Source organism: Caretta caretta, chromosome 3, assembly GCF_965140235.1.
Source record: "Caretta caretta isolate rCarCar2 chromosome 3, rCarCar1.hap1, whole genome shotgun sequence".
NCBI lineage: Eukaryota > Metazoa > Chordata > Testudines > Cheloniidae > Caretta > Caretta caretta.
In genome coordinates this window covers 42708786-42727250 of record NC_134208.1, presented here as the reverse complement: position 1 = coordinate 42727250, position 18465 = coordinate 42708786, and the positions used below count along the sequence as shown (strand labels likewise).

At 42.0% G+C, this 18465-nt stretch overlaps 1 protein-coding gene across 2 annotated transcripts in view; it reads left to right on the top strand.

The window, feature by feature from the left end:
- CSMD1 (CUB and Sushi multiple domains 1) overlaps positions 1–17341 on the top strand; it is a 1991107-nt gene extending 1973766 nt beyond the window's left edge. For both annotated transcript variants that reach the window (XM_048845330.2, XM_048845329.2), the window contains 2 exons: positions 2549–2681; positions 13916–17341. In XM_048845330.2, the coding sequence (XP_048701287.2) occupies positions 2549–2681; positions 13916–14075 (293 nt within the window). In that variant the 3' untranslated portion in view covers positions 14076–17341. The remainder of the gene's footprint in view (positions 1–2548; positions 2682–13915) is intronic.
- The last annotated feature ends 1124 nt before the right edge of the window (positions 17342–18465 follow it).

Here is an 18465-nt window from a genome sequence, read left to right as displayed (position 1 = left end):
AGGGGCGGGAGGGTCAGTTGGGTCCACGGGGCAGGGTCCCGATGAAAAGGTCCAGAGGGCCTGGGGTGGAGGGTGGGCGGGGCGCGCCTTCTCTTAGGACCCGGTCGAGGTAAATCCGAGCAGCGGGTGGCAAAGCAGCCCTTGCCTCCTGAAGTACGCTCAGGGGAGTACGAGGTCTGGAGAGCTCCATGCGCTGAGTGAGCGTCAGGGGATCCAGCCAGTCTCCCCGGTCATAGTCCAGGAGGTCTCCAACTCTGGTAAACAGCAGAGTAGCAGAAGGCAGATATACTGGCCACTGGATGAACAGTTTTCTGTTTCCTGGCTGACCAGAGCAGGGGCTGCTCCAGGCTAATGAGAACACCTGACTCCAATTAACCTGCAAAGAGTCAGGTGAGGCCATTAAACTAATGTGACCACCTGACTCTAGTTAAGGCCCCTCTGATAATATAAAAGGGCTCACTCCAGTCAGGCAGAGAGGAGCCAGGGAGAGGAAGTGTGGCTGAAGGGTTGGTTAATGAAGACACCCTCAAGTCATTGGTAAGGGAGAAGCAGGAGAGCTGTGGGGAAGTGGCCCAGGGAAATGTAGCAACTCTGGCAGTAAAAGGTTGGCTGCCAACAGCTGCTACCATTAGGGTCCCTAGGCTGGAACCCAGAGTAGAGGGCGGGCCCAGGTTCCCCCCAGCCCACCACTATAGAAACACCTCCTGGGAAGGGAAAACAGGCCCTTGTCAGGACAGGAGGCTAAACTGTTTTGGCATGAGGCCGTAGGAGCAACAGAGACTGTGGGAATTCTCTCACCAACCTCAATTTCTGGCTTATGATGAAAAGGGCTCAGTAGACTGTATCCCTGGCTCTAGAGAGAGAAGGGGTACATGGACGGTTGCAGTGAGCCTCTTAAGATAGCATAAACTGCTTGAAAGCGCGGGACCCACGGGGACAAGGTCGGAGCTCTGACACAAGTGACAATGTCAAACTCCAGGATTGATTTATCTGTTTTAGACTAGCAGTAAAAAAATGTGCTAATGATCACATAATTTTGATCTAGCTTAACTCAACAAAAGCCCCAAAATTAAGATTCTAGCTTTAACTTACAATGACAATGTATTGAATCAAAGATAGACAAATACATAAGATCAACAAGTTAGCTTGCATGTTCTCAGAGATATTGATGATGATGAGCACCATAGACCAAAGTGGATCCAAAGGATCATTTACAGCTCATTATATAGCTGTATAATTGTCATAATTACACACACACACTTCATTTTAAAGGCTCAGCATACATGTACAAGATGTTAAAAAAATATCCGTGGAAATACACAAATGTTCCTCCGAGCAATCAAAATAGAGTAAATACTGGTGCATTGAAGCCCAATAATTCTTACTTGCACATAGCAGCACTATGCTGAAGTGTGACTTCTATAAAGATACCCCAGATTAATACAAACTATGGTAAATAGTTTATTATCTTGAAAATGGTCTTCTCTTCACCATATCTTTAGAGAAGCTTATAAATTGCCTGAACTTGATGGAGGATTCAGATATTGAAAAATGTGTAATTCCAGTATTTTTCACCTAAGGGGTGAGGCAAGTCACCAGTCCAGCTGATCCATAGATTTCTGGGAGGTTTTCCATGACTTCACTGGGAGTTGAATTAAGCCCTAAATGTCATATAGTAGTAATAAATAAAATAGATGTACATTTCTTAAAAATATTATTGTACCAAAGCAGCTTGTCTGATTTCCCTCTTTCCCTCTACTTCGCTACTGCAAATACAGAAAGAACTTCAGGAAGAAAGATTTTGTTTGTTTGTTTGTAAAGTTTAGGGGGTGGAGTTGGGGTTCCAAAAAATGCTTGCCTCTGAAAGTGTTTTTTCAGCCTCAGTTATGATCACTTTTCTTTTTCACTGTTAAACTGACTGTAAAATTATCATGATTCTGTCATCATTATATAATATTTTCTTAATATGTTTTATAATTGTCCCTTCCATTTTTTTCATGTGTACCATCGAGTAGTACGTATATCTAACTTACCATTGCCTGTATTCTCCCTTCCTCCTCCTATTTTGGGGTTTTCCATATTCACTGGTTATGACTTTTTTCAAATTAGATTGTAAACTTTTTGGTGTGTTTCTATATATATAACCACCAAGATAATCCTGATGGGGGCCTTAGATCACTTCTGTAATATAAATAATAATCTTCTGTATTTTATGAATGATGTAATTTTATTAACAAAGTCAGAAAGTGTATTATTGCAGTATCTTGTAAAATAATATCATATGATGAATATTTTTAAGTCTTTCAAAAATTACTTGACTTGATAAAGGTTGCTTTCAAATCACTATAGATAGTTATTCATGAGAAATGCTTTAATGTAACACATTTTGAAATCTCTTATTTCAAATTTAAATGCAAGTCCGACCTCCACCCCACACACTTCAGCATAATGCACTTCATTTTTTCTTGCAGGAGAAAAAAGAAGAATTTTCACATAAGGTATGGTGGAAAATTAGAGATTTTACCTCTTCTGTTTCCTTTATTTTCAGGTCCTTTAAGCACAGATGCAGATCATTCAAATCACTATTATGGCACAAACAGCAGTTCTGTTGCAGCTGCCATCCTGGTACCATTCTTTGCCCTAATATTATCAGGGTTTGCATTTTACCTCTACAAACACAGGTACTGCGAATGTCATATTTTCAATAACCTAACTAGGTTTTTGTATTAATTTGAATGGGCAAATGTTCTGTTAACTGGGGAATTTCATGGTAAAGCTTTTTAATAATCTCCTCTACTCTGAAACAACAAATATGTCTGCAATCTCCCACATAGGGGTTCAATACAGAGCAGTTCTTAATGGTGAACTCTTAGAGAAATTAATCACTGTGTTAAGGAGCAAAGAGCTGTAAACCTTCTTGGTTCGTTAGGCTGAATCAGATTGAAATCTCATGTCAGATAATTTATGCATTCATTTTAGGACTTTTTTAAATATAATATATGATGCTTCTTTCAAAGTGCTTATGAGTATTAATTATAAAAGCTAGGAAATCCATAAATCCCATGAGGGAACAGACCATAATGAGACTACTTACAGTACTTGCTGAGTAAGCTTATGAAAACCACTTCTAGAACTGGCATAGCTTCTGCTAATATGAAAATTATGCATGTTGAGTAGATAATGTGAACATAAATCCATTTTTTGTCAGAAATTTGGTTAAGAAATCTGAATATTTGCATCTAATACAATTTTGCTAGTAAAAATTGGGTAGTATTGGATTAGACCTTTCTGGAACAGAACATCTTTTTGTGACCAGCAGCAATACCATTCTGGCCTTCACCAGTATTACTTTCTGCGAGTAAAATATTGTAAACAGAGTTGGTTTACAAGCCAACAGTCTCCAAAATGAAAAGGAGTACTTGTGGCACCTTAGAGACTGTTAGGGGGTGTCAAGGTTCCTCCTCCACTCTGAACTCTAGGGTACAGATGTGGGGACCTGCATGAAAAATCTCCTAAGCTTATCTTTACCAGCTTAGGTCAAAACTTCCCCAAGGTACAAAATATTCCACCCTTTGTCCTTGGATTGGCCGCTACCACCACCAAACTAATACTGGTTACTGGGGAAGAGCTGTTTGGACGCATCTTTCCCCCCAAAATACTTCCCAAAACCTTGCACCCCACTTCCTGGACAAGGTTTGGTAAAAAGCCTCACCAATTTGCCTAGGTGACTACAGACCCAGACCCTTGGATCTTAAGAACCATGAACAATCCTCCCAACACTTGCACCCCCCCTTTCCTGGGAAATGTTGGATAAAAAGCCTCACCAATTTGCATAGGTGACCACAGACCCAAACCCTTGGATCTGAGAACAATGAAAAAGCATTCAGTTTTCTTACAAGAAGACTTTTAATAAAAATAGAAGTAAATAGAAATAAAGAAATCCCCCCTGTAAAATCAGGATGGTAGATACCTTACAGGGTAATTAGATTCAAAACATAGAGAACCCCTCTAGGCAAAACCTTAAGTTACAAAAAAGATACACAGACAGAAATAGTTATTCTATTCAGCACAGTTCTTTTCTCAGCCATTTAAAGAAATCATAATCTAACACGTACCTAGCTAGATTACTTACTAAAAGTTCTAAGACTCCATTCCTGGTCTATCCCCGGCAAAGACAGAATATAGACAGACACACAGACCCTTTGTTTCTCTCCCTCCTCCCAGCTTTTGAAAGTATCTTGTCTCCTCATTGGTCATTTTGGTCAGGTGCCAGTGAGGTTACCTTTAGCTTCTTAACCCTTTACAGGTGAGAGGAGCTTTCCCCTGGCCAGGAGGGATTTCAAAGGGGTTTACCCTTTCCTTTATAGTTATGACAGGGGGCTTATTCCTTCACCCACTTACTTCCCTGGTCCTTCTCGCATGAACAGAGAGCATCAATACCCGAAGTCCAAAGGTGCAAACAATTCGATGTTTATTGGGGTGAACTTCCAGCAAGCATGATTCCAGTTTCCTTCCTTAGTATCCTCCTTCCCAGCTCTGACACCACAGAGCCTTACACCTTTGTCCCTGATCCCATTCCTACCCTTAGCCAAACATGATTCCATCTTCCTTACTCCCATTCCCTGTTCCCATTTCCCCCTTTAGCAAAACATGATTGCAATTTTCTTACCCCCATTCCCTGCTCCCATTTTCCCCACCCACCCACATACCCCCCCTCCCACCCACACCCACACCCACACCCACTTCCTCATTGACTACAGATTATATAGTAAAACTTGAGTTCTGCTTAGCTATACCTTAACCAATCATTTTCCTGAAATTTAACTAACCAATCCTAACATATTGTAACATGATTATTTAACCAATTATATCCCACCACCTTAATTAGTTTACACCCAGCAAAATTAATTATACAGCAGACAGGAACAATCACAGAACCAGACAGAGATTATACAGACAAACAATAGCAAAGTGGGAACTATAATGACAAGATAATACAGAACTGAGGATTTCACATCCCAGCTATTGTCATAGAATATAAGGGTTGGAAGGGACCCCAGAAGGTCATCTAGTCCAACCCCCTGCTCGAAGCAGGACCAATTCCCAGTTAAATCATCCCAGCCAGGGCTTTGTCAAGCCTGACCTTAAAAACCTCTAAGGAAGGAGATTCTACCACCTCCCTAGGTAACGCATTCCAGTGTTTCACCACCCTCTTAGTGAAAAAGTTTTTCCTAATATCCAATCTAAACCTCCCCCACTGCAGCTTGAGACCATTACTCCTCGTTCTGTCATCTGCTACCATTGAGAACAGTCTAGAGCCATCCTCTTTGGAACCCCCTTTCAGGTAGTTGAAAGCAGCTATCAAATCCCCCCTCATTCTTCTCTTCTGCAGGCTAAACAATCCCAGCTCCCTCAGCCTCTCTTCATAACTCATGTGTTCCAGACCCCTAATCATTTTTGTTGCCCTTCGCTGGACTCTCTCCAATTTATCCACATCCTTCTTGAAGTGTGGGGCCCAAAACTGGACACAGTACTCCAGATGAGGCCTCACCAATGTCGAATAGAGGGGAACGATCACGTCCCTCGATCTGCTCGCTATGCCCCTACTTATACATCCCAAAATGCCATTGGCCTTCTTGGCAACAAGGGCACACTGCTGACTCATATCCAGCTTCTCGTCCACTGTCACCCCTAGGTCCTTTTCCGCAGAACTGCTGCCTAGCCATTCGGTCCCTAGTCTGTAGCTGTGCATTGGGTTCTTCCGTCCTAAGTGCAGGACCCTGCACTTATCCTTATTGAACCTCATCAGATTTCTTTTGGCCCAATCCTCCAATTTGTCTAGGTCCTTCTGTATCCTATCCCTTCCCTCCAGCGTATCTACCACTCCTCCCAGTTTAGTATCATCCGCAAATTTGCTGAGAGTGCAATCCACACCATCCTCCAGATCATTTATGAAGATATTGAACAAAACCGGCCCCAGGACTGACCCTTGATCACTATTGATAAGTGAGTTCTTGCCAGACAGGATGCTATCAAACTAAGTTTTCTTTTACATTTTCTAGGCACTTCCCTTTCTCTGGAGGTGATAGGAATACAATCCTGTCCTGATAGTGCCTAACAGCCCAATAGCACCTTATTTCAATGTGACGAGTTTGGAATGTGAGGATGTGACTGTTCGCTTCCCAGCTTATGGCTGCCTCTGCTGCTTAGCCAAAGGCCTTAGCCTAAGAACAGGGCCTCAGACTGTCACAGTAAGAGAAGGCCCTTACGCCAGCAGATAGTGATTTTGATTCTTTCTTTTATACCTCTATAATTAGCCAAGTGATAAGAATACACCTAAATTCTTAGAGTATAGGCCTTTACAGACAGGCCTGAATATCTATATCCTAACAGAGACTAACCAATTTATCTGAGCATAAGCTTTCGTGAGCTACAGCTCACTTCATTGGATGCATCCGATGAAGTGAGCTGTAGCTCACGAAAGCTTATGCTCAAATAAATTGGTTAGTCTCTAAGGTGCCACAAGTACTCCTTTTCATTTTGCGAATACAGACTAACACGGCTGTTACTCTGAAATCTCCAAAATGGTATTTACCATACATTTATTATTATTATTATTATTATTTTATCACCATCTGCTGAGCTCTTTGATTCTTCTTCTTCATTTCATCATGATATTTCCCGATGGCAAGAATGCACAGTGAAGTCCATCACTGACCTATTCCATAATTTCATAACACAGCTGTCCCCCTAACTCAGAATTAGAAGGTATGGCAAGAAGAAATTGCTAAGGGATTTGGAGTTGTGGACTCCAGTGAAAATGTTATAGATCCTGGAGTTTAACAGTGTATTTGACTGAAAAGACTGTTCAAGGAGAACACTTAAATCTCCGGTCAAGAATCTACTTCTGGGAGAGATTGCGCTGTCCAACTTAACCAGCCCTCAGAGTCTTCATTCCTAGGGTATGTCTACACTACGAAATTAGGTCGAATTTATAGAAGTCGTTTTTTTAAATAGTCGTTTGTGTGTGTCCCCACACAAAATGTCTAAGTGCATTAAGTGCATTAACTCGGCAGAGTGCTTCTACAGTACTGAGACTAGCGTCGATTTCCGGAGTGTTGCACTGTGGGTAGCTATCCCACAGTTCCCGCAGTCTCTGCTGCTCAATGGAATTCTGGGTTGAGATCCCAATGCCTGATGGGGCAAAAAACATTGTCGCGGGTGGTTCTGGGTACATGTCATCAGGTCCTGCTTCCCTCCCTGCCTCTGTGAAAGCAACGGCAGACAATTGTTTTGCTCCTTTTTTCCTGAGTTACCTGTGCAGATGCCATACCACGTCAAGCATGGAGCCCGCTCAGCTCACTGTCACCGTATGTCTCCTGGGTGCTGGTAGACACGGTACTGCATTGCTATACAGCAGCAGCAACCCATTGCCTTGTGGCAACAGACAGTACAATAGGACTGGTAGCTGTCATCGTCATGTCCGAAGTGCTCCTGGCCACGTCGGCCAGGAGCGCCTGGGCAGACATGGGTGTAGGGACTACATTAGGAGTGACTTGACCAGGTCACTCTCTTTAGTCCTGCAGGCAGTCCTATTCTACCATCTTTTGGTGAGCAGGCAGGCAATATGGATGGCTAGCAGTCCTATTGTACCATCGTTTTCCGGGCAAGCAGGACATGAGGATGGCTAGCAGTCCTATTGTACCATCTTCTGCCGAGCAGCCAAGAGATGTGCATGGCTTGCAGTCCTTCTGCACCATCTGCTGCCAGCCAAAGATGTAAAAGATAGATGGAGTGGATCAAAACAAGAAATAGACCACATTTGTTTTGTACTCATTTGCTCCCCGCTCCCTCTGTCCCTCTGTGAAGTCCTGCCTGAAATACTCCTTGATGTAATGCTACTCCTTTTGTTGATTTTAATTTCCTGTAAGCCAACCCTGTAAGCCAACCATGTCAGTCACCCCGACTCTGTCAGAGCAATGGCAGACAATCGTTCCGAGCCTTTTTTCAAGCATGGAGCCCGCTCAGCTCACTTTGGCAATTAGGAGCACATTAAACACCACGCACATTATCCAGCAGTATGTGCAGCACCAGAACCTGGCAAAGCGATACCGGGTGAGTAGGCGATGTCAGCGCGGTGACATGAGTGATGAGGACATGGACACAGACTTCTCTCAAAGCATGGGCCCTGCCAGTGTGGGCATCATGGTGCTAATGGGGAAGGTTCATGCAGTGGAACGCCGATTCTGGGCCCAGGAAACAAGCACAGACTGGTGGGACCACATAGTGTTGCAGGTCTGGGACGATTCCCAGTCGCTGCAAAACTTTCGCATGCGTAAGGGCACTTTCATGGAACTTTGTGACTTGCTTTCCCCTGCCCTGAAGCGCAAGAATACCAAGATGAGAGCAGCCCTCACAGTTGAGAAGCAAGTGGCAATATCCCTGTGGAAGCTTGCAACACCAGACAGCTACCGGTCAGTCGGGAATCAATTTGGAGTGGGCAAATCTACTATGGGGGCTGCTATGATGCAAGTAGCCAAAGCAATCAAAGATCTGCTGATATCAAGGGTAGTGACCCTGGGAAATGTGCAGGTCATAGTGGATGGCTTTGCTGCAATGGGATTCCCTAACTGTGGTGGGGCCATAGACGGAACCCATATCCCTATCTTGGCACCGGAGCACCAAGTCGCCGAGTACATAAACCGCAAGGGGTATTTTTCAATAGTGCTGCAAGCACTGGTGGATCACAAGGGACGTTTCACCAACATCAACGTGGGATGGCCGGGAAAGGTACATGACACTCGCATCTTCAGGAACTCTGGTCTGTCTCAAAAGCTGCAGGAAGGGACTTTATTCCCAGACCAGAAAATAACCTTTGGGGATGTTGAAATGCCTATAGTTATCCTTGGAGACCCAGCCTACCCCTTAATGCCATGGCTCATGAAGCCATACACAGGCAGCCTGGACAGTAGTCAGGAGCTGTTCAACTACAGGCTGAGCAAGTGCAGAATGGTGGTAGAACGTGCATTTGGATGTTTAAAAGCACGCTGGTGCAGTTTACTGACTCAGTTAGACCTCAGCGAAACCAATATTCCCACTGTTATTACTGCTTGCTGTGCGCGCCACAATATCTGTGAGAGTAAGGGGGAGACGTTTATGGCGGGGTGGGAGGTTGAGGCAAATCGCTTGGTTGCTGGTTTCACACAGCCAGACACCAGGGCGGTTAGAAGAGCACAGGAGGGCGCGGTGCGCATCAGAGAAGCTTTGAAAGCCAGTTTCATGACTGGACAGGCTACGGTGTCAAAGTTCCGTTTGTTTCTCCTTGATGAAACCCCCTGCCCCTTGGTTCACTCTACTTCCCTGTGAGCTAACTCCCTCCCCACCTCCCTTTGATCACCACTTGCACAGGCAATAAAGTCATTGTTGCTTCACATTCATGCATTCTTTATTCATTCATCACACAAATAGGGGGATAACTACCAAGGTAGCCCAGGAAGGGTGGTGGAGGAGAGAAGCACCAGGAGGGGTGGTGGAGGAGGGAAGGAGAAGGCCACACAGCACTTTAAAAATGTACAATTTTAAAACTTATTGAATGCCAGCCTTCTGTTGCTTGGGCAATCCTCTGTGGTGTAGTGGCCGGGTGGCCGGAGGCCCCCGCACCGTGTTCGTGGGCGTGTGGGTGAGGAGGCTATGGAACTTGGGGAGAAGGGCGGTTGGTTACACAGGGGCTGTAGCGGCGGTCTGTGCTCCAACTGCCTTTCCTGCAGCTCAACCGTACGCTGGAGCATTTTAGTTTGATCCTCCAGCAGCCTCAGCATTGAATCCTGCCTCCTCTCATCACGCTGCCGCCACCTTTGAGCTTCAGCCCTCTCTTCAGCCCGTCACCTCTCCTACTGGTCATTTTGTGCTTTCCTGCACTCTGACATTGTCTGCCTCCACGCATTTGTCTGTGCTCTGTCAGTGTGGGAGGACAGCATGAGCTCAGAGAACGTTTCATCACGAGTGCATTTTTTTTCGCCTTCTAATCTTCGCTAGCCTCTGGGAAGGAGAAGATCCTGTGATCCTTGAAACACATACAGCTGGTGGAGGGAAAAAAAAGGGACAGTGGTATTTAAAAAAACACATTTTTTAGAACAGTGGGTACACTCTTTCAATGGGTACATGGTAAACCTTGCTGTTAACATTACATACATAGCACATGTGCTTTCGTTACAAGGTCACATTTTGCCTCCCCCCAGCGCGTGGCTAGCCCCTCCTCCCTGTGGCTAACGGCGGGGAACATTTCTGTTCAGCCACAGGCAAACAGCCCAGTAGGAACAGGCAAATCTGACTGTCTCCTTAAGAAAAGCACCCTATTTCAACCAGGTGACCATGAATGATATCACTCTCCTGAGGATAACACAGAGAGATAAAGAACGGATGTTGTTTGAACGCCAGCAAACATACACTGCAATGCTTTGTTCTACAATTATTCCCGAGTATGTGCTACTGGCTGGTGTGGTAAAATGTCCTACCATGGAGGACTCAATAAGGCTGCCCTCCCCAGAAACCTTTTGCAAAGGCTTTGGGAGTATATCCAGGAGAGCCACGAATGCCAGGGCAAATTAATCATTAAACATGCTTGCTTTTAAACCATGTATAATATTTTAAAAGGTACACTCACCAGAGGTCCCTTCTCTGCCTGGTGGGTTCGGGAGGCAGCCTTGGGTGGGTTCAGGGGGTACTGGCTCTACGTCGAGGGTGAGAAACTGTTCCTGGCTGTCGGGAAAACCGGTTTCTCCGCTTGCTTGCTGTGAGCTATCTACAACCTCATCATCATCATCTTCCTCGTCCCCAAAACCTGCTTCCGTATTGCCTCCATCTCCATTGAAGGAGTCAAACAACACGGCTGGGGTAGTGGTGGCTGAACCCCCTAAAATGGCATGTAGCTCATCATAGAAGCGGCATGTTTGGGGCTCGGACCCGGAGCGGCCATTCGCCTCTCTGGTTTTCTGGTAGGCTTGCCTCAGCTCCTTAAGTTTCACGCGGCACTGCTTCGAGTCCCTGTTATGGCCTCTGTCCTTCATGCCCTGGGAGATTTTGACAAATGTTTTGGCATTTCGAAAACTGGAACGGAGTGCTGATAGCACAGATTCCTCTCCCCATAAAGCGATCAGATCCCGTACCTCCCGTTCGGTCCATGCTGGAGCTCTTTTGCGATTCTGGGACTCCATCATGGTCACCTCTGCTGATGAGCTCTGCATGGTCACCTGCAGCTTGCCACGGTGACCAAACAGGAAATTGAAATTCAAAAGTTTGCGGGCCTTTTCCTGTCTACCTGGCCAGTGCATCTGAGTTGAGAGTGCTGTCCAGAGCGGTCACAATGGAGCGCTCTGGGATAGCTCCCGGAGGCCAATACCGTCGAATTGTGTCCACAGTACCCCAAATTCAACCCGGCAAGGCCGATTTAAGCGCTAATCCCCTTGTCGGGTATGGAGTATGGAAATCGATTTTAAGAGCCCTTTAAGTCAAAAAAAAGGGCTTCGTTGTGTGGACGGGTGCAGGGTTAAATCGATTTAACGCTGCTAAATTCGACCTCAGCTCCTAGTGTAGACCAGGGCCTAGTCATGTCCAGTTCCACAACGGGAAAATCTGTTGTACAGTGTCAAGGAATCTACAGGAGATCATCTTGGAAGCTGGAAAGTGAAAGGCAAGAGCTGCCAGACTATGAATCGATTGTTAGGAAGGGGGATCTAAGCATTAAACTAAATTCAGCAGAACTGTACTAGACTTACAGCCAAAAGGTCTTATTGGAGACTAGTTTAAGGAAGTTTATGATGTGTTATGTGAACACTGGAGGCTAAAAAATTGGGATTTTTGCTTTCTACTTGGTCCAAACATTTAATGAGAGACTTTAAACTTGGTTTTCAAGAGAACAGCTGTATGTATATTGTTTATGCAGACCTGCCTGTTTTTATCAAATACAAATAAATGAGTGAAGATGTTACTTGTTAACTTGATATTTGACTGACCATTTTCCCTTTTCTGTATTTTCTACATATGCTATGCCAGTAAACCAGGATTTTTAGACAGTTTTTCAGTGTCCCTTTCAGACTCCTCGGAATTAATTATTGACACACAGGTCCATATGAAAACAAAAGAATATCCATTGACATCTCAGTATTCTTAATTTTAGAAAGGCATCCTAGAGGCACTGCTGAGGGAGAGAAATGAAGGCTCTTAGCTGCGGGAGAGAAATGAAGGTCGCTTTAAACTCACAGCCCAGAGGGAGGGTAGCTTTAAGGAAGCTAGGCTGCCTGAGGGGTTGGAGAGAGAGCCAGTGGAATTTAGATAGTCCTAAGGGCCTGTCTAAACTATAGCCAGCTTCTGGGGCTGCCCCAAGAGCCACAGCATAGCCTAGATCTCCACAATGAAAGTGCTGTGGTTCTGTCCCCAGCAAACTCTTCTGGTCTCCAGCCCCATGCCCTCATCGAGGCTTTTGAGGGGGATTTCAGAGGGTAGATGTATGGCTGTTTTCGAAATGTCTGTGCCAATAGACGTCTCCTCCAGCTGGAACCAGGGCTTTGGGGTTCCTTTACACAGTAGCAGCCCTTTTCCCTGGCATAAAGGGGCCAGAGCAGGACTGAGGACCTCAACCCAACATGCACACTTTACCAACTAACCAAAACAAAAATTGAAAGAGATAAAATATACTTATATTTAGGAAAACTCCCAAATGAAGATTGACAAACACATTTTTCTGTCTGTAAATGGAAAGAAAATAGTACTTTGCAAATTGCAGAATTATTTTCAGGTTATCAGTGTGCATAAATGGAGAACTTTAAAACAAAAACTAATCTGGGTAGATGATCTCTTAATTACTATCTACAATTCAATCATTTACAAAAAGTTTATGGTTCCATTCTGCCTTTGCCAACAGTTTCATTCTTAGATACTTTTTAAAATAAGTTTAGATGTATTAAAACCAAACCTCTAAATTATAGAATTCCTGATTGATTTTTCTTCCCCAATTCAGACAGCATTGCAATTCAAGTGAAAGAGATTTGGGAGTAGGCCACTTATTTACATGTCTAAATATAGAGTGGGATGCCTTACTTTTGGAGCCCAGTCTGAAAATGTTTATCTAATATTTTCCAATCAATTTAATGGAAATCTTCTCCATCCCTCCATACTCTCCTTCTCCATCCTCTGCTCTATTAGTTAATTTTCCTAAGCTATATGTGGATTATCCACTTTCCTCCCCAGTTTTGCTGCCCAGACTAAGATGTTGGTAGGGAAAAACATGAAACCCTCTGGCTTCACAGAGATCCAGGGAAACTGGCTAATTAAATGTGCTACTGTGATTCTGATACTAAAATCCTGTAAAAATATCACACTATTAGAATAATTGTACTAAATGTTTATTTTACTAAAGTTGAACTAAGTGCTTAAATTCTGCAGAGGAATAAGAAGTTTTTTCTCCCCCATTCTGCTTATGGCAGTTGTACGAGTCTTAAAACGAAGATGTCAGTAGAAAATATTAAGTACTGGTACTGATGATTTTTCATCCCTTTCCTATTCCAACTCTCTTCTGTTTTGGCTGTCATTATTGGCACTGAAAACAGACTATAAAGTTATCATGCTACTGACAGATTTTGCTAGAGAAAATGTATAAGTATGTTTGGCTTACATGTTTCTGTTCCTTTTAGTGTCAGCTCACTCCTAGAAATTTTTGTTCTCGTCATACTTCAATACTTTTTATACATAGTTCCCATAATTCCTAATGTTTTGTGAGGTGTGCTCCCTCTATCACCGTTAAGAATTGCTGCAAAACTAGTATGGATCGGCTGCAATAATTACAAAAATGTGTAGTAGTTATGAATTTTTCTTTTTAATGTTTATTGATTATGTGTATTTTTTCTTTCCCTGTTTTCAGAACAAGACCAAAAGTACAGTACAATGGATATGCTGGTCATGAAAACAGTAATGGACAGGCTTCATTTGAAAATCCCATGTATGACACAAACTTAAAGCCCACAGAGGCAAAGGCTGTGAGGTTTGACACGACTCTAAACACAGTTTGTACAGTGGTATAGCCTTCAGTGCCCAATATGACTGATTCATAGCCATACCTCTGATGGACAAGCAGTAATTCCTTTGGTGCCATATACCAGTTTCCCTTCTTCTCTTGGCTTTGCTGCTGTAATCTTTAACATCTTCTGTTGGCATACATGCAGCTAAATTTTTCTGGTAAAACGTGACAGTCTTCTGGGGATCAGAAAAAGAATATTTTTTTCGTCTTAAAGGTGGATTAAAATGCTTGGCTGTATCGGCTTCAGATCAAGGCACACTCTAAGGAAGACTGTCAAGTCATGCCAATTTGTTATATTTAATGCCTCAGACTTTCATATTTGTATGTGGCTGGATGCCTTTCAATGCAATCTTCTGGGCACTTGGATAAATCCTTTGGGTACTGTGACAAATGATAGCACCACAGATTATCCCCAAGAATAGGAACATTTTGAAGAAAAAAGCTTTCTTGAAGGAAAAGACAACCTTCCTCAAGGTTTCACACACCTACAAATGCTTTACCATTGAAATCTTGTTACAATTAAAGCAACCTACGGTACATCTCAGATGTTCATACATAAGGCGGTTTGCAAATTTCCCAGTCACCTGTTGTATTGCAAAATGTTAATGCACAATTTTTTGCACTAGTGTGTTATGAATGACTGAGTAAGATACTGGTAAAAAAACATACAGGGTTTATATACACAATCCATTGTATATGAACATTCACTCACTCTTGGTCAAGCAAAACATTCCATTGTAAGTTTACTTAGTGTGGTAGAGAATGACCCCCATACTTTAAAAAACGTTTAAAAAAAACTTGTGCGATGGAAGAGAGAGTATTTTTATTCTTTTTCATTATCTGAATTTCTCTGTAGACATCAGTACAAATCACTGGAGACTTCCAGCCAGAAAGACCCAATTTCTAGTAAATCTTCATTTCCAATAATATTTTCTTCCAAAATCAGTCATTATTGTCAGTATCATACAATTTAACAGCAGGGGGGTTAGCAGCTATTGCTGCTTGCCATGTACAAATGTGAATAGTAATTTATTTTAGATAGTTCATAAAGCCCGTGAGCCTGTGCTCACAATACAGTCTTCCCTTTTGCATTTTTTCCATTTTTTCTTATGATATGACATCATTTTCTGATGTTACACTGAACTAAAACACATTACAGTAGCATAGGTAAACCCAGTGAAAATTGTCTATAACAAGCTATCATTAATTTTCTACGCAGAACAAAAGCAAAATATTCAGCTGTCTTTGCTATCTGTTTCTTTTTGGATTTTTTTTGTTTGGTTTTTTTTTGAAAAACACTATTGATTATTGCTTTTGTACTCATACAGTTTGACAGAGAAATTTTGAGATTTGTAAGTATGAATTGTTGGCAGTAATGTAGCTAATGTTTGTTTAGGACTATTGGTAATTTTTTTGGAAACAAAAATAGGAAACAAATATATTGGTGATTAGATTGAAATATCCCTTGAAAATTGTCAAATTGCAGGGAATAATATCATTTGATTTTAATAAGACATTGAGCTCAAAAACTTAGATTTTTTTTTTAGAACTGAAGTACAAAACAACTCAATTTTTAAATTCTGAAATCCAAATTTATCATTGACGATTATGAAAAATGTTTCTGAATTCAATATGGGGAGAGTCTGGCTATTCAACATAACACCAAAAAGAACTGTTAATCCAACTGATGATTTCTCAGCTAATGCTGTAGCACAGAAGAAGTTTCAAAAGTAATCCTTGATCAGTTTAGAGAATGCCACATCTTTTAGATGGCAAATACCAGCAATACTATCAAGTATCCTAGGGCCTCCAGCAGTTATTTTCTTCACATCAGTAAGAAAATACCAAGATCATGTAATAAGTAATCCTTTTCAGACAGTTCCCTCTTCATTTTTGTTGGTGGTGGTTTTGCATATTAATTTACATTTATGTGTCATATCCTAGAGATCTGTACATTTTCTCAAAAAGACCAAAAATGATCAGATCAGAATCTGTGTCCATTTCCTCCCATTTCTGCTGCATTGCACAGGCATTTATTTTGTTAAGAGAGAGCGTCCCACAGCTTAATGGGTCAGGTCATTAGCGGCTAAACTGAGATCCCATATGTGGATTCATAAACCTAAGATTTTTGTCAGCTTTTGAAAATTTGTACTACTGTTTTGGGAGGTGTTTTGTGGTGGCAATGACAGGAAAAATCCCAAACTTGACTAATTCAAAAGAGATGTAAAATGCTAACTAAGTCGCCTGTATTGATGCTGTCTAGTCCTAACTTTCTGTCCTCCTGTCCAGTGATCTATGTACATTGAGGATCATGGGAAAAGGAGGAGGGATTCATAAAAGAAAACAGAGATATCAGAATAAATGATTTTGCTTTTCATTTTATAAAGTCCTGATCCTGCTAATCCTTTGTCAGGTCATTATATGTTCATTGCACTGATCGGGTTAGCTCTGACTCCTGCAGTTATGTGATGGAGGCTTGTGTGTATGCGCAATTGTACATGGTGCTTCATCAGACTGAATCTCTGACAACATTGTGGAGCAGTCAAATAATGGCAGTGAGGAAATCTGCTTTCCGAGGTACCTGCAGAAGACTCTTCCCCAAGGTTGACCAGGCCCATACAATGGGCAAAGAATACATGCTATAATTTAAAAACAAAAACAAAACCGGTTATGTGCTTCAAAGCTGTTTAAAACTGCTGCTTGTATCACACATCTTGCCTTTCTCCAGGCTAGCTGCAATAATTTTTTTTCTTGTGTAAAATATTTTGTAAACAAAAAAAAAAAAAGCTGTTATAAAGGGATGGGGCTGATTGGGGGGAGGTTGGGGAAGAATGCCGGCATTATGATCAAGTCAATCTAATTTTCATTCCCAGTATTCCATTCTGCCATTTCACTACATGCTGCTGTGACATGAAGTAGGTGCAAAAGAACTTTTTGTACAGAGATATATTTTTTATGAAGAATTTGTAAAATTATTAAATATGCTGTACTTTTTTGATTAATGTAGGTAACTTGTTAAATAAATGTTTTTACAATACAAAAGAAAAAAACGTAATTTTCCCAATAATGTAAAATGTACCATCTCTAGCTAATTTTCAGTTCTGATCCTATTACACATGTATTCATATTAAAGTGGCCTGTTAAAATACACAGTATTCTTTTTTGACAAAAACAAATAAATATTATAAAAGATTGTAATATAGCCTGTGCAATGACACCTATCTTGAAAGCAAAATCAAAGTTCTAATTAAATATTTAATTTTAGATTTCCATCTTGTGTGACCTATTCTTATAATTTTTATTTTTTCTTACTTGCATATATATATTTTAAATCTCAAGTTTGGATTTTCCATTAAGATAGATTACTAGGTGGACACTTGGTCTTGGCATTTTGAATAAGATCAAGAGTGATAACAGGTCATGTCAGATACTGGGTAAAATTTGCAGAAGTGCTTTTAAAGTGACCTAGGTACTAAATCCCATTTTCAACTGTGATTTAACTACTGAGGCCCACAGTTTTAAAGGTATTTAAGCATTGATCCACTCAGCATTGTAGCACCTACCTGATTTAGGAGCCTAAGTCTCATTTTCAAAAGTGATTTAGGCATAGAGTATCCTAAGTCCTAGTGACTTTCACTGAAACTTATGCTCCTAAAGGATAGATTCAGAAAGGGACTTAGGTATCTAGCTGCCTCTATGTCCAGCATTTGGCACCACTGACATTCACAATCTCACTCTCCTGCTGCTGTGACACTGACAGACCTCAGTTCTCGGCAAGCAGGAGCAAATCAGGGACCTCTGGAGCTTAGTGCATAAGCCTCTACCGCATGAGCTAAAAGCCAACTGGCTCTTAGCTAAGGCTGTAGAGCAGACTCATTTTATCTCTGGTTTCAGAGTAACAGCCGTGTTAGTCTGTATTCGCAAAAAGAAAAGGAGTACTTGTGGCACCTTAGAGACTAACCAATTTATCTGAGCATAAGCTTTCATGTGCTACAGCTCACTTCATCGGATGCATACTGTGGAAAGTGTAGAAGATCTTTTTACACACACAAAGCATGAAAAAATGGGGGGGGGGAGAAAACCTGGATTTGTGCTGGAAATGGCCCAACTTGATTATCATACACATTGTAAGGAGAGTGATCACTTTAGATAAGCTATTACTAGCAGGAGAGTGGGGTCGGGGGAGAGAAAATCTTTTGTAGTGGTAAACACCCACTTTTTCATGCTTTGTATGTATAAAAAGATCTTCTACACTTTCCACAGTATGCATCCGATGAAGTGAGCTGTAGCTCACGAAAGCTCATGCTCAAATAAATTGGTTAGTCTCTAAGGTGCCACAAGTACTCCTTTTCTTTTTGCATTTTATCTCTCTAAGTGGTCTCGGTGCCACTAGA